This window comes from Osmerus mordax, chromosome 3 (genome assembly GCF_038355195.1).
Source record: "Osmerus mordax isolate fOsmMor3 chromosome 3, fOsmMor3.pri, whole genome shotgun sequence".
In the NCBI taxonomy this organism is placed as follows: domain Eukaryota; kingdom Metazoa; phylum Chordata; class Actinopteri; order Osmeriformes; family Osmeridae; genus Osmerus; species Osmerus mordax.
Window position 1 is genome coordinate 798,433 of NC_090052.1, and position 23,618 is coordinate 822,050.

At 50.1% G+C, this 23,618-nt stretch overlaps 2 protein-coding genes across 7 annotated transcripts; both read left to right on the forward strand.

Annotated features, from left to right (window-relative positions):
* Positions 1-635: 635 nt before the first annotated feature.
* Positions 636-5,606, forward strand: LOC136939225 (prostaglandin E2 receptor EP1 subtype-like). The gene is made up of 3 exons (XM_067232026.1): positions 636-768; positions 1,873-2,708; positions 4,813-5,606. Exons 2-3 carry the CDS (start codon positions 1,908-1,910, stop codon positions 5,086-5,088), a joined length of 1,077 nt encoding a protein of 358 aa, XP_067088127.1. The 5' UTR covers positions 636-768; positions 1,873-1,907; the 3' UTR covers positions 5,089-5,606.
* A 1,197-nt stretch (positions 5,607-6,803) lies between these two features.
* On the forward strand, positions 6,804-22,891 carry ilf3b (interleukin enhancer binding factor 3b). Of its 6 annotated transcripts, none has more exons than XR_010875592.1 (19): positions 6,804-6,843; positions 9,098-9,182; positions 9,398-9,615; positions 9,757-9,937; positions 10,077-10,224; positions 12,254-12,345; positions 13,625-13,720; positions 13,962-14,073; positions 14,382-14,479; positions 14,602-14,713; positions 16,131-16,244; positions 16,674-16,879; positions 17,475-17,648; positions 17,731-17,865; positions 17,968-18,111; positions 19,245-19,368; positions 19,582-19,629; positions 20,279-20,723; positions 21,721-21,790. XR_010875592.1 is itself a non-coding variant. In XM_067231730.1 (19 exons), exons 2-19 carry the CDS (start codon positions 9,180-9,182, stop codon positions 22,476-22,478), a joined length of 2,538 nt encoding a protein of 845 aa, XP_067087831.1. In that variant the 5' UTR covers positions 6,804-6,843; positions 9,098-9,179; the 3' UTR covers positions 22,479-22,891. The 6 variants fall into 6 exon arrangements, 5 of the variants coding, with proteins under 5 accessions (XP_067087831.1, XP_067087832.1, XP_067087833.1 ...); XM_067231730.1 differs by lacking the exon at positions 20,279-20,723 and adding an exon at positions 22,345-22,891 and having other exon boundaries at positions 21,721-22,119; XM_067231731.1 differs by lacking the exon at positions 20,279-20,723 and adding an exon at positions 22,345-22,891 and having other exon boundaries at positions 19,248-19,368; positions 21,721-22,119.
* Positions 22,892-23,618: the final 727 nt, after the last annotated feature.

A 23,618-nucleotide genomic window follows, 5' to 3' on the forward strand; every position in this document is an offset into this window, starting at 1 on the left:
AAGACCACCTAATAGGCCTAGAGGTAGGCTATAAATAATGTAGCCTCGAGGCACGAAACATGATCATCATAATTTAAACCGGGACTGTGGGACTAAGCATAGTAATTCAATGAACAGAAACACATTCCTATTCAAGTGTTTTTTTGACTCATTATGTTGTGGGGCCATAGCTTGGAATGGCAAAAAACGGCAACAATTCGATTTGGTACACTGTTGTGCTATTTGGTGGGGAATTATTGCAAGACATGGGCCATAACGTGGGCCACGGGCCATAACGTTTCTATTGACGACTTTTAACGGGTTTAATTCACCCGTTCAACTGATCTCACACATCCTCACCCAGTTGCCGGCACTGACGTGACCAGTGGAACTTTAGCACTCAACTGCATCATGATAATAATGCAGAATCTGTCGGCGTCGTGTCTGTCATTCTGTTAAAGCATATGCTACGGGAATTTGTTCTGTGGTAAACGGATGTAGAGTTCTCACTCATGTCGCCGTGCGCGCGAATGAACCACCAGAGCTTCAACCCCCAGAGACCTCGGCGCGTGTCCACGTGTATACGTTTCAGACCTCGGAACAGTTGAAGTAAGTGTCCTTGAGGTGTTTGTTTGTTTCTACTCCGACATGCAGAAACCGCGACGCTTTCACCTGTCAAGTTACTTCCATTAAGGGATAAGCCTGTTTTTAGGGAATACTTTACTAAGCCATGACACTGGCCAGTAGGATTTAAAGATATTTGTCTCAATGGACTCTGTGACTCAAAAGGTAATTTTCTGGATTATTGTGATAGGCCTATATGTCATGTTAATCGGGAAGTGAGAAATTAATTACGAATGAATGTGAGTTATTTGACTATGCAAATATGATAAATAATCCATTCTCTAATTGGAATTGTATACAACACTTTGAGTTGGCTAATTTCTGATATCATAGCCTAGCCTACTCGTTCTTTAACTACTTTAAAATATTCTAAGTATTTCTAATCATTACATTCTCGTTGATTTAGGTTCTGATATGTAAAGTGAATGTGTCAAATCAAATCAATTTAAGCTAGTCTGTGTTCTCGATTCTAAAACTCAGAAGGCTGTTTGTTGAAACACCCTTTTATTTTCGAATTTTGAAAAAGCCAATCGAACGTAAACTATAAATCTTTGGCAAAACAATAGAAAGCTAACTACTTTCAGTGAGCATGTTTGATAAGAGATGTGTGTGTGTGTGTGTGTGTGTGGAGAGGTGAGGGAGGTGAGTTGTAAATAAATAATATACAAGTAAACACCCCGACGAGGTATGAATTGTGTTTACAGCAACATGCAGCCTACAGCCGCACCTTGCAATGACTTGTGTCGCTGCGGCAGTGGCGGGAATAACAAAAGGTGTCTCTGTGCTCGAGGTTGGGCTCGCAAGGCGTTCTCGAACTCTCTGCTCAGATGGTCTGGTAGGGGGGTTTAAGTTAAAATCTGTTTTAATAGGTTCCACTCATAATCTTTAAGGATTTAACAAGTGTTATATCCAGAACAGGGTTCTTCTGTGGTTCTTCATGACAGCTGCAGGCAGCATGTAGGAGACAGGTCAGTGTGTGCAGGTGTGGCTTTTGTCCAGAGCCTACAACTACCTTAGGCTTGATGATGTCTTTAATTGATACACCTTCTAAGGAATATGCTGGAATGTGCACTGCAGTGTTCCCAGTCATCAGGGTGGTGGATCAAGTTAAAAGGAGATGGAGATTTAAAGTGGGTGGGACTTTCCCAGTATACTGTTAACCCCCATTACTGGTGCTGGACCGCCTACATTTGTTCGGAAGCCTTAACCAGACATCTTCTCCTCTTCATCTCTCCCTCTTTATCTCTACTTCTCCCCTCCCCTCCTCAGTACCTGCCCCCTAACACAGCCACCTGACTTCATCGATGCTGGCCATGCAGGACCAGAACTCTTCCACCTCCTCAGTCTCGGCGCAACGCAGCAACGCCTCCACGTCCACGCCCACGCCCAGCCCCGAAGGGTCCTGGATGGTCGTGCTCAGCATGACCCTGGGCATGGCCTCCAACATCGTCGCCTTGGCGATTCTGGCCAAGGCGTACGCCCGGCTACGCCGGCGCTCCAAGGCCGTCTTCCTGCTGTTCGCCAGCTTCCTGGTGACCACGGACTTCCTCGGCCACGCCCTCCCAGGGGCCCTGGTCCTCATCCTGCACTCCGCCCCAGTCTTGCCGTCCCACCCCGCCTTCTGCCAGTTCCTGGGGGGCAGCCTTGTGTTCTTCGGCCTGTGCCCGCTGCTGCTGGGCTGCGTTATGGCTGCGGAGCGCTGCCTGGGCGTGGCCCGGCCCCTGCTCCACGCCGCCCTCGTCACCACGCCGCGCGCCAGACTGGCGCTGGGTCTGGTGTGGCTGCTGGCGCTGGGCGTGGCTCTGCTGCCCTCGCTGGGCCTGGGGGCGTACGCCACCCAGCACCCCGGGACGTGGTGCTTCATCAGGGTGCTGGACCCAGAAGACGCCTCCGACCTGGGCTTCGTGCTGCTGTTCTCCGGGCTGGCGCTGGGCTCCCTGGCGATGGCGCTGGCCTGCAACACGGTCAGCGGGGTGGTGCTGCTGCGGGCCCGCCTGCGGAGGAAGGCCTGCCCTCGCAGCGCCGCCAAGTCACATGACATAGAGATGGTGGTGCAGCTGGTGGGCATCATGGTGGCTTCCTGCATCTGTTGGAGCCCCCTGCTGGTGAGGGCTGGGTGACCCGGGGGGAGAGATTCAAGTTTGTTGTTTGCCTTTTGTAACAAGCACAGGTACAGGGACATTGGAATTAGTTGTTCTTGCTCCTCCTTGCAGGAAACTGTACTTTCTAAACCTATAATAGATAAGCTAAACCTATGATAAGGTATCTAAACCTATAACAAATGATCAAAACCTATAAATAAGTCCTAATTTATATGAGCTACTATTGTTATCAACAAAGTTGTATCTAGGTTGAATACATCACAGTTAGGTTCGAATTTCTTGGGACCCGTAGTAACTTGTCAGTTACAGCAACAGAATCTTAGGTTGGCGCAAAGCTAACCCTTGCTCCTAAAAACAGACCAAATATGCGAATATACAGAACAGAAAGTAGAGTGGGGTCAATTTCATAGCAAGAAGGAATACGACCCTGCCATGAAATGCACCCCCCTCTATTGTCTGTTTTGTATATCCAAGTGTTACGCACTACTCCCGTCAGGGAGGGGAAGCTACACCCCGCCGCTCAAGAGCCCCCAGCAGTCAGAAAAAGAGTCGTGGTGCAAGCAAGGGCACAGACACAATGTCACCGTCAAGATAAGGGCGTTTATTAGCCACGGCGATAGTAGGGAGAAGGGGCTGGACGGGACCAAAGCAAAGAAAACAAAAGACAGCCCACCCTTACCTGTCCCAACTACCAACCAAACAATCCTGACTAACTGGCGCTCGAGCAGAACACCCTAACCAAAATACAGGGGGTGGTCGGCCCAGTTCTAACCTGATGTGTTTAGACAAGGAAGTTACCCTACGGGTGACATAAGCCCAGGGCGTCTTGCCTAACACACAAGGAGCTTCCCCTCCTCCCTGGGAAGACAAAAGAAATAAGGTTAACAAAAAAAAGGGTTATCAAACAGTGAATTACAGTACAACACAAAACAGTTATCAACTAACGGGTCTCTCAGGTTTCCACAACCTTCACAGCCAGCACAGCCAAACACACCAAGAAGGAGCTCTCCAAAGGACAACAAGGCCGCCCCCTTTGACAGGACAAACAGTGATAGATATACAGCTGAGGGACGACGGGATTGGATAACGGACAACAAGAACCAGCTGGACAACGGGTAACGGGAGGGAGGAGTCGTTGGTTGATGAGTGGTAAAGAGGGCGCCACATGTAGAGAATGGAAACAGAGCAAAGCAAACACGCACACACAAAACACATGACAGGACTGGGGACGTAACACAAGCATCAAATGATTCTTACTGTACACTGAGGGGACTAATATGAGTAACCAGACTAAGTTTCCTAGTACACACAGGATTTACAAAATTTCAAGTTAAATACGACTTGTGGGTATTAGGTCGATGTGTCTCAGTCAGACATGAAGTTACAGCTATGAGAATGTATCATGTCATGATAATAATGTATCCGCGATGGACCTGCGACCTGTGCTAAGAGCATTTGAGTAGCGTACAGTTCCTCCCGTGTTGTTTCCTAATCCAGTTCTAATCAGGCAGGGAAAGTAACGTCATCTAAGGTCGGCCTGATTCATGTAAGCCCTACATGGAGCGGAGTGGAAATATCCCACATTGTCAGACACATCATCACTTTGTTTAGTATAATACATAGTATTAAATTAGTAATAAATTATAATTCTGTGGAGCTCTGAGGAATGTGGACTTTCAGACATAAAAAACAGATTTGTATCGACTGCATGACTGTAATAATTAATAAGTAAGAATAAACTATGTAATACAAACATAAGTTGTAAAAGACTCTCAAGTTGACCAAAAGCAACACAAGATTAATGAAAAAAGTTGTACCAAGAAAGAGGACCTCAACAATTTGAACAAGTTGTATAAACTATCAATATGACATACAATATAGCCTCTCTGACAGATCACAATCATCCTCTAGCTATTGCTGTATGAGTGACTGTTTGTGATTTCCAAAATTGATTTGAGTGAATCTTTGTTTTAGAACTGTTTTCACCCAACGTCTCCTGACTCGTGGGCCTCCTCCTCTCCCTCCTCCTCCTCTCCTCCTCCTTCACCTCTCCTCCTCATCTCTTCCTCCTCCTCTCCTCCTACTCTCCTCATCCTCTCCTCCTCAGATCTTTGGACTGATGTCTGTGACAAGCTCCTACGGCCGTGTCCTTGACGACGAGCAGAAGGGCTACTACCACAGGCTTCTGTTGACGGGGGTGCGGCTGGCGACCTGGAACCAGATCCTCGACCCCTGGGTCTACATCCTGCTGCGCCGAGCCGTCCTCCGGAAGATCTACTGCATCATCGGCCGCCACGGCAACGCCCTCAGGAGGAGCACCCTCAGGAGGAGCACCCTGCAACGCTGGGACATCAGCTCCTTCCACAACTCAGAGAAGAAGTGAGGGAGTCAACAGGCCATCAACACCATCAACAGGCCATCAGACTAAATGCTGTCAGTATGCCAGAAATCTGGAAACCCAAATATGTGATATAAACTGTTTATGCCTATGACAAAAATCTAATTTCATAGATGTGTTACTTTCAGTGTTTTGGAAATGATGATATGCATGTGAAGTGAAAATGCAGAACTGTATTCGATCAGACACACCTCCAACATGAAGTCACAGTTAAGATGCTATGTGCTGCCTAGCCAAAGGGAACAGGCTGTGCTCCAATAGAAGATTTAAGATGTAAAAGACTTGAAGGAAGAATGTGTCTGTGTATATAATGTCTCTATTTTCCCCAATTGTCTGGGGACATGAAGCAATTTGTGTTGTGATGCCTAAGCTATGGAACTAAACTGTTTTACTAACATATCATGTTATGAAGTGTTAATAACATGGTGTTAGATGAGCAGAAATACATTTAAATGTAAATCTAAATGTAAATAACATTTGATCCTATAGGAATATTCCAATAAAGGTTGAGTTGCTTGGTTAACTTTTCTTATTCTGGGCTGTAATTTGAAGACAACTAGGCCTGTTTGAAGTGGACAGCTTGTAGCTCCACCCCTCTCGACAGCCACCACTGATCGAACCTTCTCAGAAGGGCTGTTTCAGACCATGTCAGGTACACCTGTGTCAGGACAGTAGGTCTACACACACATTTTCTCTCACGGATATACAATATTTACAATTACATTTATGCATTTAGCAGACTCTTTTATCCAAAGCGAATTCCAAGAGAGAGCTTTACAAAAGTGCATAGCTCACTGAAAATAACAACGAGATAGCCCCAAACATTGTGGGTAACCAAACATGAAGCATACATTGTGAAAACCAAATAATTACCAAAGGGAAGAACCATAAGAGCATGTAGTTAGACAAGTTACAATTAAACAGCATGAACCTCAAAAGTGCAAGAGTGTACCTGTGGAAAAAGCCAGCAACAATAATATATTACACAGCGAGAACAATCATTTTAAGTCAGTTACAGCTAACCAACAAGAGCAACAAGTCTCTCAATAAGAGTCATTGTGATCCTGGAGGAAACTAACATCAGGTCCAGCCAAACATTCCTAAGTACCGTTGTACTCCCGGAACAAGTGCGTCTTGAGCCTTTTCTTGAAGGTGGGGAGACAGTCAGTGTCTCTGATGGAGGTGGGGAGTTGATTCCACCATTGAGGGGCCAGACAGGAGATAGAGTTGCAATAGAGTTGCCTTCCACGTCTTAACCACCACGTAAAAACGGCATAAAATCAGGTAATTCTATATTAGAGGATGCACACCTACACCCCTGGTCAGGTATGATATCTGGTGACAACAAGGCAAGTGACCTTACCAAGGTGATGTGTCTACAATGTATTACCTGTTAAATTACAAGCTATAAAGCTACACAGTGACATCTGGTAACTCCAAATGTGCGGTGCCGTTCCGTTATCCTCATACTTCACTTACAACACTTAAAATAGGTGACTAGCTTGCTCTACAAGCTCGCCCGCTGACCAGGTCTAGTTTTGTAAAGCTACAGTGACATCTGGCGTTGAGAATTGTAGTTAAGGCTAGTATTCACAAGATTGGTGGCAGCTTTGTTACCACATGCCTGCATCAGCCAATTAGCTTCGCTGTTTTGCAGGGGGCGTGCGGCTTCATGCGCCCAGTCCCAAGCGTAGCAACCTAGCTACCCTAGCACAGCTAGCGGCAAACACGTCGCTACAGGTAAGGACGTAGAATTCTAACATTGTATGTTTTCTGGCTTCATTTAACGAATGTTGTGTGTATTTTCGAGAAAATGATATGAAAAATGTATGCAAGATTTAGCTACCAGACATCGGCGATACTACTTATGATATATTGAGTAGAAATATGTTCCGACAATCCAACATTTCCCGGCCTTTGTTTAGCCAACATCCAATTAGCTCTAGCTAGCAACCACACCGAGCTGGCTGCAACTGCTAGCTACCACCACCTATCAATAACTAAGTTGCTAACGGCGTAACGTTTGTCTGTTAGAATACGTATTATCGGTAGGCTTTGTGTCCTAATATTGAGTTTTTATTGAGTTGAATATTAATTGTAGTAGTAATAATAATGAGCTAATTCACGTATAGTTGTTACTTTTGCTACTATGTAATACAATTGCAGTGGAACGTGAACATGCAGAAATGGGGAGGATCGGTCTTAATGCTCTGGGTATTTCAACCAGAGCATTAGCAACAGTTTAGTTAACTAGCAAACTCGATAACAGAAAAAAACGTATTGTGGTTTTTCTCAAATAGGAGCGTTTTCCAGAATGTGTCACTGCCTGGCGCGTCTGAATTCAGGCAGTAAAATGGCGGTGAGAAGGATTGATGTGGCCAGCATCCCTGTGTCGAGATTGTAACCTTGGTCCAGTTGAAATGGCTTCGGAAAATGGCGTGCCTGCTAACGATACCTAACTTTTACCATGTATAGGCTAACGGGGGTACCGCTAACTAGATGGCGAATAAACAGCCAGTAGTTAGTCAGCGGGCGAACAACCTGTGGATAAGTTGACTACTATTGTTGTCAGGTATGAGGTTAACAACCAACTACGTTGTTAAATGACGCTGTAGCGGATGTGATGTGCTGTTTTTTGAATTCTCGTTCTTTGGTTGAATATACCCTAGCGTACACTCACACGATCAGTGGACCTGATCAATTTGGCCTTTGGACCAGATTTTGCATTGAGAAAAACGTGTATCCAGAGTTCTCTCCAGACGGGGTTTATTTTTTCCGAGCTGGGTTTATGTGGCTGCTGGTAAATATCGATGTGTTTTGTGGTGCTCTGGGCCAGAGGTACCCTGCTTTATAATCAAAACCAAACCAAAACGTTTTCTATTTGTGGTTTCTGCGTCGTCCGCCATAACGGTTGCTCCCATACTAAGTACTAACCTACTTTATTCCTACTTTCTAAGCACCCCTGTTTTTAGCACTCCTCCCCGCTTACCTCTAACCAGCTTTGTAAAGACTGACCCCCCCCATCTCACACCAGGTCACCAGGATTGTTTTTTAATTTTTTCCTTGAGCTATACCCATCCCCAATGCTGTACCACTGAGCTATACCCATCCCCATGTTCTACCACTGAGCTATACCCAGCCCCATGTTCTACCACTGAGCTATACCCATCTCCATGCTCTACCACTGAGCTATACCCATCCCCATGCTCTACCACTGAGCTATACCCAGCCCCATGTTCTACCACTGAGCTATACCCATCTCCATGCTCTACCACTGAGCTATACCCATCCCCAATGCTGTACCACTGAGCTATACCCATCCCCATGTTCTACCACTGAGCTATACCCAGCCCCATGTTCTACCACTGAGCTATACCCATCCCCATGCTCTACCACTGAGCTATACCCAGCCCCATGTTCTACCACTGAGCTATACCCATCTCCATGCTCTACCACTGAGCTATACCCATCCCCAATGCTGTACCACTGAGCTATACCCATCCCCATGTTCTACCACTGAGCTATACCCATCCCCATGTTCTACCACTGAGCTATACCCAGCCCCATGTTCTACCACTGAGCTATACCCATCCCCATGTTCTACCACTGAGCTATACCCATCCCCATGCTCTACCACCGAGCTATACCCAGCCCCATGTTCTACCACTGAGCTATACCCATCTCCATGCTCTACCACTGAGCTATACCCAGCCCCATGTTCTACCACTGAGCTCTACCCATCCCCATGTTCTACCACTGAGCTCTACCCATCCCCATGTTCTACCACTGAGCTATACCCATCCCCATGCTCTACCACTGAGCTATACCCATCCCCATGCTCTACCACTGAGCTATACCCATCCCCATGTTCTACCACTGAGATATACCCATCCCCATGTTCTACCACTGAGATATACCCATCCCCATGTTCTACCACTGAGATATACTAAAGGCAGGTGGTAACCCTGGATCCTGCTGTTGTCTCCCTCTACAGGAACAGGAAGGAGTAACCCAACTGTCTGCTCCTACACAGAACACCTGGCCTGACAGCATCTGCCCGGCTGCACCACCTCACCATGGTAACGCAACATCTTAGTAAACCTGAGGCCTTGTAGTGTTCTAAACTGGGAATATGGAAGACATGATTGTCTGTCTCCACTAAAACGTGTAATTGAAGGTTGTGTGAAGGTTGATGGTAACGGGTGTGATGGTAACGGGTGTGATGGTAACGGGTGTGATGGTAACGGGTGTGATGGTAACGGGTGTGATGGTAACGGGTGTGTCGTGTCCCCAGCCGCCTCCCCTCCGTCACCGCGCTGTGCGGATCTTCATGAATGACGACCGGCACGTGATGGCCAAACACTCGGCCGTCTACCCCACACAGCAGGAGCTGGAGGCTGTGCAGAACATGGTGTCCCACACTGAGCGTGCCCTCAAGGCAGTCTCTGATTGGCTGGATGAGCAAGAGAAGGTGGCGGTGAAGCCAGATCCTGATGGAACGGAGGGGGAAAGGTGAGGAGGGGGAGTCAGGATGGGGGACAGGGGGGACATGAGGACGTTTTAATGACTAACCAGATGTGAAATGTAGTGATTATAACTACCAACCTGTGTGTGTGTGTGTGTGTGTATCCCTGTGTGTGTGTGTGACTCCAGCGAGCCCAGGGCCCAGGAGCACGTGACCCGTTCCCTGCGGGGGGTGATGAGGGTGGGACTGGTGGCCAAGGGCCTGCTCCTGAAGGGAGACCTGGACCTGGAGCTGGTGCTACTGTGTAAGGACAAGCCCACCGCCGGCCTGCTCAACAAGGTGGCCCTCAACCTGGCCGTGCAGCTCAAGGTACCTTCACCCTCTCTCCTGGTAGGCTGGCACTGACCCTGTCTCTCCTGATAGGCTGACCCTGTCTCTCCTGATAGGCTGGCACTGACCCCGTCTCTCTCCTGATATGCTGGCACTGACCTCATCTCTCTCCTGATAGGCAATCACCGAGGACAAGTACGTGGTGACCCAGTCGGTGCGAGATGCCACCATTATAATCAAGAGTAGCAAGGAGCCTCCTCTGAGCCTGACCATCCACATGACCTCTCCCCTGGTCCGCGAGGACGCCGAGAAGGCTGCCGCCGGAGGTAGGGGTCCGCACGGGGGCGAGGGCTCGCTAGCGCCCCCCACAGGCAGGCAGGCCACATGACAGGCAGGCAGACGGGGCCAGGCTAGACAGATATTGTTTATTGGGCCTTCAATGGAGCTAGGGGACATAACCATGAAGGAGCTGTCATGTAACTGAAAGATGCTATGTTTATAGCTTCCTAGACTCTCATAGTTCCATGTAATGTGAAGTGCATTTTTGATGGCCCAATATACAGTATAGGAAAGCTAGTTAGCGTGACCAGGCTTGCTCTTCCCCTACGGAGTCAAGACAACAACTACACGAAGGCTTACTGAGAATTTAAAAAAACAAAACAAAAAAATAAACAAAACAAAGACCACTTTGTTTGCATGTGTTGATATACCTCTGATGAACGGTTCGCATTGCAGCAAAAATGAGTAGCGAGGTGTGAGGTGCATTTGATTGGTGTGCGGGCTCCGCCGAGGGGCCCCCGACCATGCAGTTCCTGAGCGTGGAGGCGTGGGGCTACAGACAACGCCGGGGTAGTTTGACTCTGCATGGCTGAATGTCACGTTCACCCAGACACAGTCAAAACCAAGGGGGCCACGCTGACCACTGTCGCTACAGTTACCGCGCTCGCCACAGAGGCTGGCAATGTCATCAGGAGGAGGCGTGGGGGGCGGCGCTGGATGAGCTGACAGGAAGTGGCCTCTACAAGGGAGAGAGAGAGAGGGGGAGAGAAAGTTAGGTAGAGAGTCAACACCATACCCTGCAGGATAGGCAGATTCAGGCCCGGACCCCCAGCCTTGTCTGCACCCCCCGACCCCACCGAGAGCCCCACTTGGGAGTTGCAGGCCATCAGTTTTGCTGCAGTGTGGACCAGTTTCTTATTTCTGTGCATATGATTCCTGCTCCCTGTGGTTCCAATTCTTATTCTCTCTGTCAAGCCTTCTAGTTTGTCAATTTTAGGGATGCTGGACCTTTGACCAACTGGCTGCTGTCTGTCTCTGAAGGGGTCACGGAGGGGTCACGGCACCCAGAGAGCAGGCGGGGGAGGGGCGTCTCCTCCCTAAGGCAGCTCTAGGCTGCCTGCTACGGAGACCAGGAGAGAGCAGTAGGCAGGGAGACCAGGAGAGAGCAGTAGGCAGGGAGAGCTGCAGGGAGGGAGAGGGAGACCAGGAGAGAGCTGCAGGCAGGGAGACCAGGAGAGAGCAGTAGGCAGGGAGAGCTGCAGGGAGGGAGAGGGAGACCAGGAGAGAGCTGCAGGCAGGGAGACCAGGAGAGAGCAGTAGGCAATGAGACCAGGAGAGAGCTGCAGGGAGGGAGACTAGGAGAGAGCAGTAGGCATTGAGACCAGGAGAGAGCAGTAGGCAGGGAGACCAGGAGAGAGCAGGGAGGGAGACCAGGAGAGAGCAGTAGGCAGGGAGAGGGAGACCAGGAGAGAGCAGTAGGCAGGGAGAGGGAGACCAGGAGAGAGCAGTAGGCAGGGAGGGAGAGGGAGACCAGGAGAGAGGAGTAGGCAGGGAGAGAGGGAGACCAGGAGAGAGCAGTAGGCAGGGAGAGAGGGAGACCAGGAGAGAGCAGTAGGCAGGGAGAGAGAGAGAGCAGTAGGCAGGGAGAGGGAGGTAGACCAGGAGAGAGCAGTAGGCAGGGAGAGGGAGGGAGACCAGGAGAGAGCAGTAGGCAGGGAGAGGGAGGTAGACCAGGAGAGAGCAGTAGGCAGGGAGAGGTAGGGAGACCAGGAGAGAGCAGGAGGGAGGGAGACCAGGAGAGAGATGGACAGGGGTTAAGGTATTGAGTCTGAACATAAGGCAGCAGGTTATTATAAAGGTGAAGACAGGTTATAAAGGAGAAGGTGTATAACCAGAAGACAAGTTATAAAGGAGATGTATAACCAGAAGGTAGCAGGGTATCTCCTGAGGAGGGCCCCCCTCCCCCTAGCCTGTGGTAGGGGAAGGCTGTTCCCCTGGCCAGGTTCCCCTGGCCCTGAGACAGAACCCCCCTTGGTCAAACCGTACCTTGTCTTCCTATCCCACCTCGTCCAATAGAAACGCTCTCAGGCAGCGACCCGCCGGATGTTCTGGACAGGCAGAAATGCCTGACTGCACTGGGGTCTCTCCGCCACGCTAAGTGGTTCCAGGTTTGCATCTTGTATTTATTTGTCTTCAGAAACCGTAGTTTTTATGTTTGTTTATTTTGTTAATGCTGCTACTTTCGTTATTGTTGTTTAATATATATATATATTTAACATTGATTGTTTTTCTCTGGCCCAGTTTCTGTGATAAAAAAACCCTGATTCTACATGTTTTGTTTTTTCTCTCGGCTGTCTAGAAGTCTCACCTAGTCCATTCTGTTTGATGTTCTTTAGTGTTTAAAACAGAAAGTGTTTCACAGGAAACCTTTGTCATGATACACTGCAGCGCTGCAGTGTCATGATACACTGCAGCACTGCAGTGTCATGATCACACTGCAGCGTCATGACACTAACGGGTGTCGTTGCAGTGTCATTATATCTGCTTCTAACCCCGCCCCAACACCCTCCAGACGCTGCTGCTCTCTGATTGGTCACTGGAAGCAGTGACGTGTGACTAACTCTATATACAGTGCGTTCACAGGTCTACCTACCAACAATATATAAATAACTCAGTGTGATAGTATCAGTGATACATGATACACAGCCAGTTATCCTACACAACCTGCAATACGTCAGTATCACACATGACCCCTCCTGTGATAACCTCAAAAACGGACTTTACGTTTTTGACCTCTAGGAGCAAAAAGAGATGGGATTTACCACCAAATAAATTCAAATAACACACTTGCTAAGGTTAGTTGGAATCAGGACCAGGATGGATGAATTAAGCCAGTGAGAGTTCCCCACAGGGGTTTGAAAAGAGGATTTGGAGTTTAGTTCAACTTTAAAGCTAGCTAGGTGGACGCTAGATCTTTATCAAAAAGTTCCCAAAATTTACATAATGAATTTGGTATATTAATAATAATGGCCTAATTCATTGCCAAAATAAGAAAATGTACTCTTGTGGACATATCTGATTCTTTAAAAGGAGATTCTGGAATGGGAGATTCCGCAACCTAGAATTTGAAAATGGTGATCTCCACCACTAGGAAGTACACCCATCATATCCTGCTCTGCTTCTATAGATGACGTCTCCAGTGTAATCATTACCGTCCTCCACCAGAATCCTTGTCCAGCTCTATCAGACATCCAATATTCTCTCATGCCCAGTTCTGCTGCCCAAGTCAACTTAATGACAGGCAAGCCAGTAGTGAGTCTGTGTGGCTTTTTGGTGTATAGTAGTTTCTATGTGTGTGTGTGTGTGTGTGTGTGTGTGTGAGAGAGAGGGAGGGAGAGAGAGAGTGTGTGTTCTCCCTGACCACGCCCCCTCTACGTGTGTCTGCAGGCGAGGGCCAATGGGCTGCGTTCCTGCGTCATCGTCATCCGCATCCTCAGAGATCTCTGCTCCCGTGTCCCCACCTGGGCCCCGCTCAGAGGCTGGGTGAGGCTCTCCCCCTTCAGCCTCTATCTCACCTCTCTTCTCCTTCAGCCTCTACCTCACCCCCTCTCACCTCTCTTCTCCTTCAGCCTCTACCTCACCCCCTCTCACCTCACCCCCTCTCACCTCTCTCCCCTTCTCCTGCTGCCTATTTCCCTTTTCCTCTCTGCCTCGGTTACATAATGATAGTCTTACTAGGCAGGGCAATTTCCTCTTATGACATCATCACTTTCTGTCCTATCAGCCGTTGGAGCTGCTGTGTGAGAAGGCCATTGGAACAGGGAATCGACCAATGGGAGCAGGAGAAGCTCTGAGGAGAGTTCTAGAATGTCTTGCTTCTGGGATCCTCATGGCAGGTGAGTTGCTGGCTACAGCTCGGTGAGGTCGCAGGTTTAAACCCCCCCCTCTACAACTACTACATGTTGCTTTGAAATAAAAGTCTGCTAAAATCAATGTTATTATCATCAATATTATTAATCATGTCCTGCTCAGAACTGGTCTCATTCTAGATGGGTTCTTTCTTCTAATATGGACTGGATCTAATCTGGACTAGTTGTAGTTTGGATTTCCACCTGTTTTCCATCTAGACCATATGAAGTGTTTCTGTCTGCGTGTTCCTGTGGCGGTTCTTTCATTTCTCTTCTTCTGTGGTGTCCTTTGCCAGACGGTTCTGGAATCTGCGACCCCTGTGAGAAGGAGCTGACTGACGCCATCGCACACCTGGACACCCAACACAGAGAGGACATCACACAGAGCGCACAGGTGTGTGTGTGTGTGTGTGTGTGAGAGAGAGAGTGGAGGATGCTACACATAACTACCCAGAAGACCCCCCTGTTGTACGTGTGTTTGTGTCAAACCTAAACTGTCTGTCTTCCGTTTCCCAGCATGCCTTGAGGCTGTCTGCATTCGGACAGCTGCACAAGGTGCTGGGCATGGACCCCCTTCCCTCCAAGATGCCCCGCAAGCCTCGCGGAGAAGCTCCCATCGATTACACAGGTAGGCCCAGCCCTGATATCTGGGCCCTAGTCCCAGCCAGGGCTCGAAATTAACGTTGTCCCGTCGTCCCGGGGACGATGAAAAAGATGTCTGGGACAGTTCAACACAGACTAGATGTCTGGGACAGTTCAACACAGACTAGATGTCTGGGACAGTTCAACACAGACTAGATGTCTGGGACAGTTCAACACAGACTAGATGTCTGGGACAGTTCAACACAGACTAGATGTCTGGGACAGTTCAACACAGACTAGATGTCTGGGACAGTTCAGCACAGACTAGATGTCTGGGACAGTTCAACACAGACTAGATGTCTGGGACAGTTCAGCACAGACTAGATGTCTGGGACAGTTCAACACAGACTAGATGTGTGGGACAGTTCAACACAGACTAGATGTCTGGGACAGTTCAACACAGACTACCGTATTTTTCGGAAATAAAACCGCGGTTTATTACCCGATTTTAAAATTGTTCTTGTGGTGGTGCGGTTTATATTTTGAAGCGGCTTATAGATCGTTTTTATAACAAAACAGCAGTAGAAACACTTTTTTTGTGAATGCTATTTAACCCGTTAAGGAGTAGCGTCGCACATATGTGATTGTTCAAATGCAGGTCTCACAGCGTAACGTCGCAAATATGCGTAGCGGTGAAGCTGCCTCCATGGTTAGCCCCTCCATGAAACAAGAAATACATACATGTGTGTTCTATTGTGTATGTAGTCACATAGAAATTCTGACATTGATTTGAGCTGTATGGATTACTTAAATAGTGATGCAAATAACCTAGACCCATGTCAGAATGTCAAATGCAAAAACACAAGAATTTACATTTTGGGACAGGTCAAGTTCAGTTTGGGAGGGTTAATTTGGCACTTCGGAACGGTACTGGGACAGTGAGGGAAAAAGTTAGTTGCGAGCCCTGGTCCCAGCCCTGGTCCCAGCCCTGGTCTCCCAGCCCTGGTCTCCCAGCCCTGGTCCCAGCCCTGGGCCCTGCCCTGGTCCCAGCCCTGGTCCCAGCCCTGGTCTCCCAGCCCTGGTCTCCCAGCCCTGGTCTCCCAGCCCTGGTCTCCCAGCCCTGGTCTCCCAGCCCTGGTCTCCCAGCCCTGGTCTCCCAGCCCTGGTCTCCCAGCCCTGGTCTCCCAGCCCTGGTCTCCCAGCCCTGGTCCCAGCCCTGGTCTCCCAGCCCTGGTCTCCCAGCCCTGGTCCCAGCCCTGGTCTCCCAGCCCTGGTCTCCCAGCCCTGGTCCCAGCCCTGGTCCCAGCCCTGGTCTCCCAGCCCTGGTCCCAGCCCTGGGCCCAGCCCTGGTCTCCCAGCCCTGGTCCCTGCCCTGGTCCCAGCCCTGGTCCCAGCCCTGATGCCTAATAAACGTCAAGCTGAAGTAGGCGTGGAACCACTCATGTTGGGGTTGTGTGTTTCAGTCCAAATCCCTCCCAGCACCACCTACGCCCCTCCCATGAAGAGGCCCATAGAGGAGGAGGAAGGAGGCGACGACAAGAGTCCAAATAAGAAGAAGAAGAAGCTGCAGAAGAAATGTAATAATACATTATAATACATTTTATTTGTAATGTGCCCTAAAAGTGGTAAATGTAGGTGATTCTTCATCAGAGACCCACTCAGGGGACAGAAAAGACCAGGAGGTTAAAACGCTCTCTTCTTCTCTCCTCCTCTTCGTACTCTCACCCTCTCTCCTCTTCCCACCTGTCTCGTCTCCATCTGCCTCCCTCACCTCTGTCCTCCTCCCCCCCTCCCCTCTCACCTCTCCTCCCCCCCTCCATCTCACCTCTCCCCCCCCCCCCTCCATCTCACCTCTCCCCCCCCCCCCTCCCATCTCACCTCTCCTCCCCCACGCCATCTCACCTCTCCCCCCTCCCCCCTCACCTCTCCCCCCCTCACCTCTCCCCCCCCTCCCCTCCCCCCCCTCACCTCTCCCCCCTCTCACCTCTCCCCCCCCCTCCCTCCAGCCCCAGATGAGAAGGCCGACCCCCCCCAGACCATGAACGCTCTGATGCGTCTGAACCAGTTGAAGCCGGGCCTGCAGTACCGGCTGGTCTCCCAGACAGGGCCGGTGCATGTGCCGGTGTTCACCATGGCGGTGGAGGTGGACGGCAAGCCCTTCGAGGCCTCTGGGCCCTCCAAGCGCACCGCCAAGCTGCACGTAGCCGTCAAGGTGAGCTTCACCCCAACACAGCTCACAGGGCCCCTGGTTACGGAGTGGAACTACTCACAGGGCCCCTGGTTACGGAGTGGAACTACTCACAGGGCCCCTGGTTACGGAGTGGAACTACTCACAGGGCCCCTGGTTACGCAGTGGAACTACCAGCAGTCATATGATGAAGTCTAATTGATTTGTTGAGCCCTTTTACAAGCAATGTCACTTGGGACTGCACCGTAAAACCATAGTAACCTTAAAACATGTTTATGTATTATATACACTTATTATTAGTAGCAGCAACTAAACACAGAACATTATCAATGGTCCATTTGTATTTATTAAGAAGTGTTTACATCCAAAGTAATGTAGTGCACATTGTAATTACAGGGCGAAACATAAGTGCATCACTAGAAATATGTACATTATGGTCATCAATCAGCAGTCATCAATTGTTAAAACGGACCTTAAACAATCACAACTATAAATTCCACAATATTCTGGAGACTGCTCCTACCATCCATAAAGTTATTGATTTTGCATTGTGGGTGTGATTTCCAATTGGCTTACTAGTGTATCTAACCTGCCAATTGTCGGTGTGGTCCAATCCCAGGTGCTGCAGGACATGGGTCTGCCCACAGGGGTGGAGTTAAAGACGTCAGAGCCGGTGAAGGAGGAAGTGGAGCCGGCGGTGGAGGAAGTGAAGCCTTGTGCCCCGCCCACCCCGGAGACGGAGGTCCCCCCTGCCACAGCACCCGCCAAAACAGAACCTACCGACACCGCTGAGGTAAACACACACACACGGCTCAGATCCTGCCCCTGTCTCACCCTGCCCCTGTCTAACCCCACCCCTGTGTATGACCCTGCAGAGCGCGCGCCAGGGCCCCATCCTGACCAAGCATGGGAAGAACCCGGTGATGGAGCTGAACGAAAAGAGGCGTGGCCTGAAGTACGAGCTCATCTCAGAGACTGGAGGCAGCCACGACAAACGCTTCGTCATGGAGGTGTGTGTGTGTGTGTGTGTGGTGTGTCTGAGCCTGTGTGGTTGTGATCAGGTGGAGGTGTGGGTGTGATTTTCTAAGTGTGTGTGTATGTCTGTGATCCAGGTGGAGGTGGATGAGCAGAAGTTCCAAGGTACAGGGTCCAATAAGAAGGTGGCCAAGGCATACGCTGCCCTGGCTGCACTGGAGAGCCTCTTCCCAGAGGGCGCCGTGGTCGAGGCAGCCAAGAAGAAGAAGGGACCTCCCATGGTTAGTCCTCCAGCCTCCTGTCTTCCACTCTAGTTAGGCCTCCTGTCTTCTTCTCTAGTTAGTCCTCCTGTCTTCTTCTCTAGTTAGTCCTCCTGTCTTCCACTCTAGTTAGGCCTCCTGTCTTCTTCTCTAGTTAGTCCTCCTGTCTTCTTCTCTAGTTAGGCCTCCTGTCTTCCTCTCTAGTTAGGCCTCCTGTCTTCCTCTCTAGTTAGGCCTCCTGTCTTCTTCTCTAGTTAGTCCTCCTGTCTTCTTCTCTAGTTAGGCCTCCTGTCTTCTTCTCTAGTTAGTCCTCCAGCCTCCTGTCTTCCTCTGTAGTTAGGCCTGCTGTCTTCCTCTTTAGTTAGTCTTTCAGCCTCCTGTCTTCTTCTCTATTTAGTCCTCCTGTCTTCCTCTCTAGTTAGTCCTCCAGCCTCCTGTCTTTTTCTGTAGTTAGTCCTCCAGCCTCCTGTCTTCCTTTCTAGTTGGTCTAATTGTCTTTTTCTCTAGTTCGTCCTCCTGTCTTCTCTAGTTAGTTTTCCTGTCGTCTTTGTGTGTATTCACGTGTGTGTGTATTCACGTGTGTGTATTCACGTGTGTGTATTCACGTGTGTGTATTCACGTGTGTGTATTCACGTGTGTGTATTCACGTGTGTGTGTTCACGTGTGTGTGTTCACGTGTGTGTGTTCTCGTGTGTGTATTCACGTGTGTGTGTATTCACGTGTGTGTGTGTGTATTCACGTGTGTGTATTCACGTGTGTGTATTCACGTGTGTGTATTCACGTGTGTGTGTATTCACGTGTGTGTATTCACGTGTGTGTGTATTCACGTGTGTGTGTGTATTCACGTGTGTGTGTGTATTCACGTGTGTGTGTGTGTATTCACGTGTGTGTATTCACGTGTGCGTATTCACGTGTGTGGATTCACGTGTGTGTGGATTCACGTGTGTGTGGATTCACGTGTGTGTGGATTCACGTGTGTGTGTATTCACGTGTGTGTGGATTCACGTGTGTGTGGATTCACGTGTGTGTGTATTCACGTGTGTGTGTATTCACGTGTGTGTATTCACGTGTGCGTGTATTCACGTGTGCGTGTATTCACGTGTGTGTATTCACGTGTGCGTGTATTCACGTGTGCGTGTATTCACGTGTCCCAGCAGTCCGGCTTCAGCCCAGTTGGGGCTCCTCCGGGAGAGCCTGCAACCAGCCCTCGAGGCCGGGGGCGGGGCCGGGGGCGGGGCCGGGGCAGGGGCTTCAACAATGGTGGAGGCTACGGTCAAGGTAAGAGGCCAGCTTTGATCTTTATTTGATTACTAAATATTAATTTAATTTGTATTTTAGTAGGTGTATTTATTGACTACATCCATCCACATTACAACCAGTAAAAACAACTGCCACCTGAGTTTTCAGCAGAACCATGTCACTAATATCAGCGCTTGTTGAAAGCGTGATGTACACGGGTGTGGGTCCTGATCGCTCACTCTCAACCCACAGGTGGCTTTGGTACTTTTGGTTTTGGGAACAACGGCAGCTCTGGATACAGTGAGTGCTCCTTTCTAGCTATGTGTTTCCAGGGTGCAGCATTCTCACAGAACCTTACAGTGTAAACCTTGTCAGAACCTTACAGTGTAAACTTCTAAACCTGGTCAGAACTTTACAGTGTGATCTCTGTTAACCTGGTCAGAACTTTACAGTGTAAACTTCTAAACCTGCTCAGAACTTTACAGAGTGTACCCTGTAAAACTCTGGGTAGCTCCTCAGATCACGCTGTGATGGTATAACAAGAGAAGACATATTTATCCTGCACAGGCGTTTACGTCTGTGTGAATATACTGATCCAGTCTGGACGACCTAGGTTACCTTGGCAACCCGCTGAGGGCTCTTGATACTTCAGGTTTTTGATGATTTTACATTTCTCTGCTTTAAGCCACAGGGCTTGATCTGTGACCTTTTAACCTTTGACCTCGTCCAACCCCCCCCCCCGTCTCCACACCTTCCCTGAGGACAGACCCACCCAGAGTGGACAGGAGCAGAGAAATCTAAAAGTCCAATCTGCAGAAAGAATGCCGTTTTTAAACAACACAATTTGACAAATGGAATCTATGAAAAGTGCCAACACAAAAGGCTATACCAAAAAAAGGAGAGAAATCTAATTGTATATTTTCCTTCTCTGCTCTGTTTCACTCTGTAGGTGACTTTGTCTCAGACTGCTACCACGAATTTGCGACATAGATCGTCCCGATCGCCCCCCCCCCCCTCCCCAAGCTTAAAAACACTAGAGAAAGAGGACACAGTGCAGTAGTGTTCCTTCCTGCAACACAAACTGCTGTCTTGCTGCGCCCCCCTGGAGCCCCCCTACCCCCCTTTCCTTCCTGCTGCCCTCTCACCTGTAGCCCCCCAGAGACACCTGCCCCTTGGGCCTCCTCCTACCTGCCTACCAGGAACACACGGACACCTTGATCTGCCTATGCCCCGCCCACCCACTTCCTGTTACAATGCCGCCTTGTGGCACCTGAATGGAGAAGTTGTCTGTTGTGGATGGACAGGTGTACAGCTGCTTGCTGGGGTGACACACCCCCGCCCCTCTCTCCTCCCCCCAACTCATCTGCAAGCTGCTCTCTGACTCTGATTTTCTTGTAAGGCTGTGATGACGTGTTTTAAATCAAACCACTTCCAATCAGTGTTTCAACAACTGTTCTGCTCCTGGTTCTTGCTGAACTTGTTTAGCTTGACTGAATCTTTTTTGTTGACTGAAATATTTGCCATGAAATTCTTGTTATTACGTTTGTATAATGGGCACAACATGATATGACGCTGGATCCTGTTTCTATGGTAGCTAGTTAGATAGCAGTCAGATATGTTGCCTCTATGATGATACCATGAGTATGATTGTGAAGGAAACATTTTCATTATTTTTTTACACTAAAGAAATAAAGGTTATCCTCCGAAAACACTAAATGTAATTTAAGTGGAAATTTCTGCATCATGAGCTGGTTATTAACCGAGGAGTCCGGCTGTGGATGACGTCCGGCTGTGGATGACGTCCGGCTGTGGATGACGTCCGGCTGTGGATGACGTCCGGCTGTGGATGTCGTCCGGCTGTGGATGTCGTCCGGCTGTGGATGTCGTCCGGCTGTGGATGTCGTCCGGCTGTGGATGTCGTCCGGCTGTGGATGTCGTCCGGCTGTGGATGACGTCCGGCTGTGGATGTCGTCCGGCTGTGGATGTCGTCCGGCTGTGGATGACGTCCGGCTGTGGATGTCGTCCGGCTGTGGATGTCGTCCGGCTGTGGATGTCGTCCGGCTGTGGATGTCGTCCGGCTGTGGATGTCGTCCGGCTGTGGATGTCGTCCGGCTGTGGATGTCGTCCGGCTGTGGATGACGTCCGGCTGTGGATGTCGTCCGGCTGTGGATGTCGTCCGGCTGTGGATGACGTCCGGCTGTGGATGTCGTCCGGCTGTGGATGTCGTCCGGCTGTGGATGTCGTCCGGCTGTGGATGTCGTCCGGCTGTGGATGTCGTCCGGCTGTGGATGACGTCCGGCTGTGGATGTCGTCCGGCTGTGGATGTCGTCCGGCTGTGGATGACGTCTGGCTGTAGATGCCTTGTAGCTGACTCCTGCTGCTCTCTCCTAGACTACTACAACAACGGAGGGGGCGGGGCCTCGGGCCCAGGGGGAGGAGCCTCCACCAGCCCTGCCGGTCCTTCTCCCGCCTCCTACGGCTCATACTACCAGAACGACGGGGGCTACGCCACGCCCCCCTCCGCCCCCAAACCCCCCGCCAAGAAGCCCCCCATGCACCAGGGAGCCAAAGCGCCCTTCGCCAGCGTCCCCGGGGTGAGCCCTGGGCCGGCCGGGGGCTACCAGGCTGCCCCTGCCCCCGGCCAGAGCCCCTACAACCCGTACGGCTACGGGCCAGGGAAGAAGAGTTTCACCCAGAGCCAGGCCGGCGCGGGGGGGTACCCCTACTCCACCGCCTACCCCAGCCAGGTGACGGGCGGGGCCGGAGGTGGGCAGGACTACAGTTACGAAGGTGAGGCCCGCTCTCTATAGACACTCGCCCTCTTTACACACTCCATCTGTCTCTGGACTTGCCCCCCTCCATAGACTAATAACTCCCCCATCTCAGGTGTGCTTCTCTTGTACCCTAGTGGGAGTGATGCCTCAGCTCTAGTTCCTGCTGTAATGGTGGTGGTACAGTGAGCCAGGACTGATGCTTCCTGATGCTCTGTTGTTGTCTGGCCCTCTGTGTGTGCAGGTTACGGCAGCCAGCCCAACTACAGCTCCCCTGCTGGTGGAAGCCAGGGCTACACGGCCCCCTCAGCGCCCTACCACAGCCCTGCAGGCTACGGCCGGGGGGGCGACCCTTCCATGAACTACCAGTACAGATAGACTCCGCACAGTCCCTACCAGGCCGCTCCAAAGAAGCAGACCGTGCGCGCCCCCCCCTCGTCCTCCTGCATCCTGCCGGCTCTGTGACCTGCAGACTGGACGAAGCTCCGCCCTGACCGCTCATGATCTGGTCACTGGAGTCGTGCGTTTTATGTTGGTGTTGTTTTGGATGCTGTTTCATCGGCCCCCTCTGGGCACCTGGTCCCTCAACAAGCTGCCAGAACTGTTGTGACCACTTGTAGCTTTTCACAGAGCGTTGTTTTGGTAAAGTCGTTTTTTTGTTGTCCTTTAACAGTACAATAGGCTCAGAGAAGTACTTGCTTGTTTTTTGATTTTATTTTAATTTTTATGATCGGTCTATTCAGCTGGAGTATTGTAGATTAAAGTTCTTAAAGTTCTCTTTCACATTCAAATGCTTTTGTTGTTGACTCATTTTGTGTCCGTGTGAGACACGGTGAGAGGCAGAGTGGGAGACACGGTGAGAGGCAGAGTGTGAGACACGGTGAGAGGCAGAGTGTGAGACACGGTGAGAGGCAGAGTGGGAGACACGGTGAGAGGCAGAGTGGGAGACAAGGTGAGAGGCAGAGTGTGAGACACGGTGAGAGGCAGAGTGTGAGACACGGTGAGAGGCAGAGTGGGAGACACGGTGAGAGGCAGAGTGGGAGACACGGTGAGGTTGAAATCTTCGTAATTCTGGTTGTTTTATCAGCCATGGAGGAAATGGCTCTCTAGGTTCTGAACTGGCAGACAGGTCACAGGAAGTTCTACCTTGCAAAACACACACACACAGGCTCTGTGTCCAGCTGGCTGGCAGCTCTCCTGGGCTGGTCTGTAGGTGACTGACCAGCTGCCTGGCAGCTCTCCTGGGCTGGTCTGTAGGTGACTGACCACTCGGCCGTCCTGCTTTCCACTCGAGAAGAGGGAATGATTTCCTCCAAGGCTCAGGATGGTGTGGCTGCAGAGGGAGTTCAGCTACACTGACCTGCATGTTTGGAGGGAGTTCAGTTACTTTGGGATATGAATTTCACCCTTCAAATTTGAGCAGCCAGAATTTCTGAACCAGAATGTCCAAACCAGAATTTTTGGATCAGATTTTTTTTTCACTTTAAAATTCATAGGTGAATTAAAAAACAACAAATT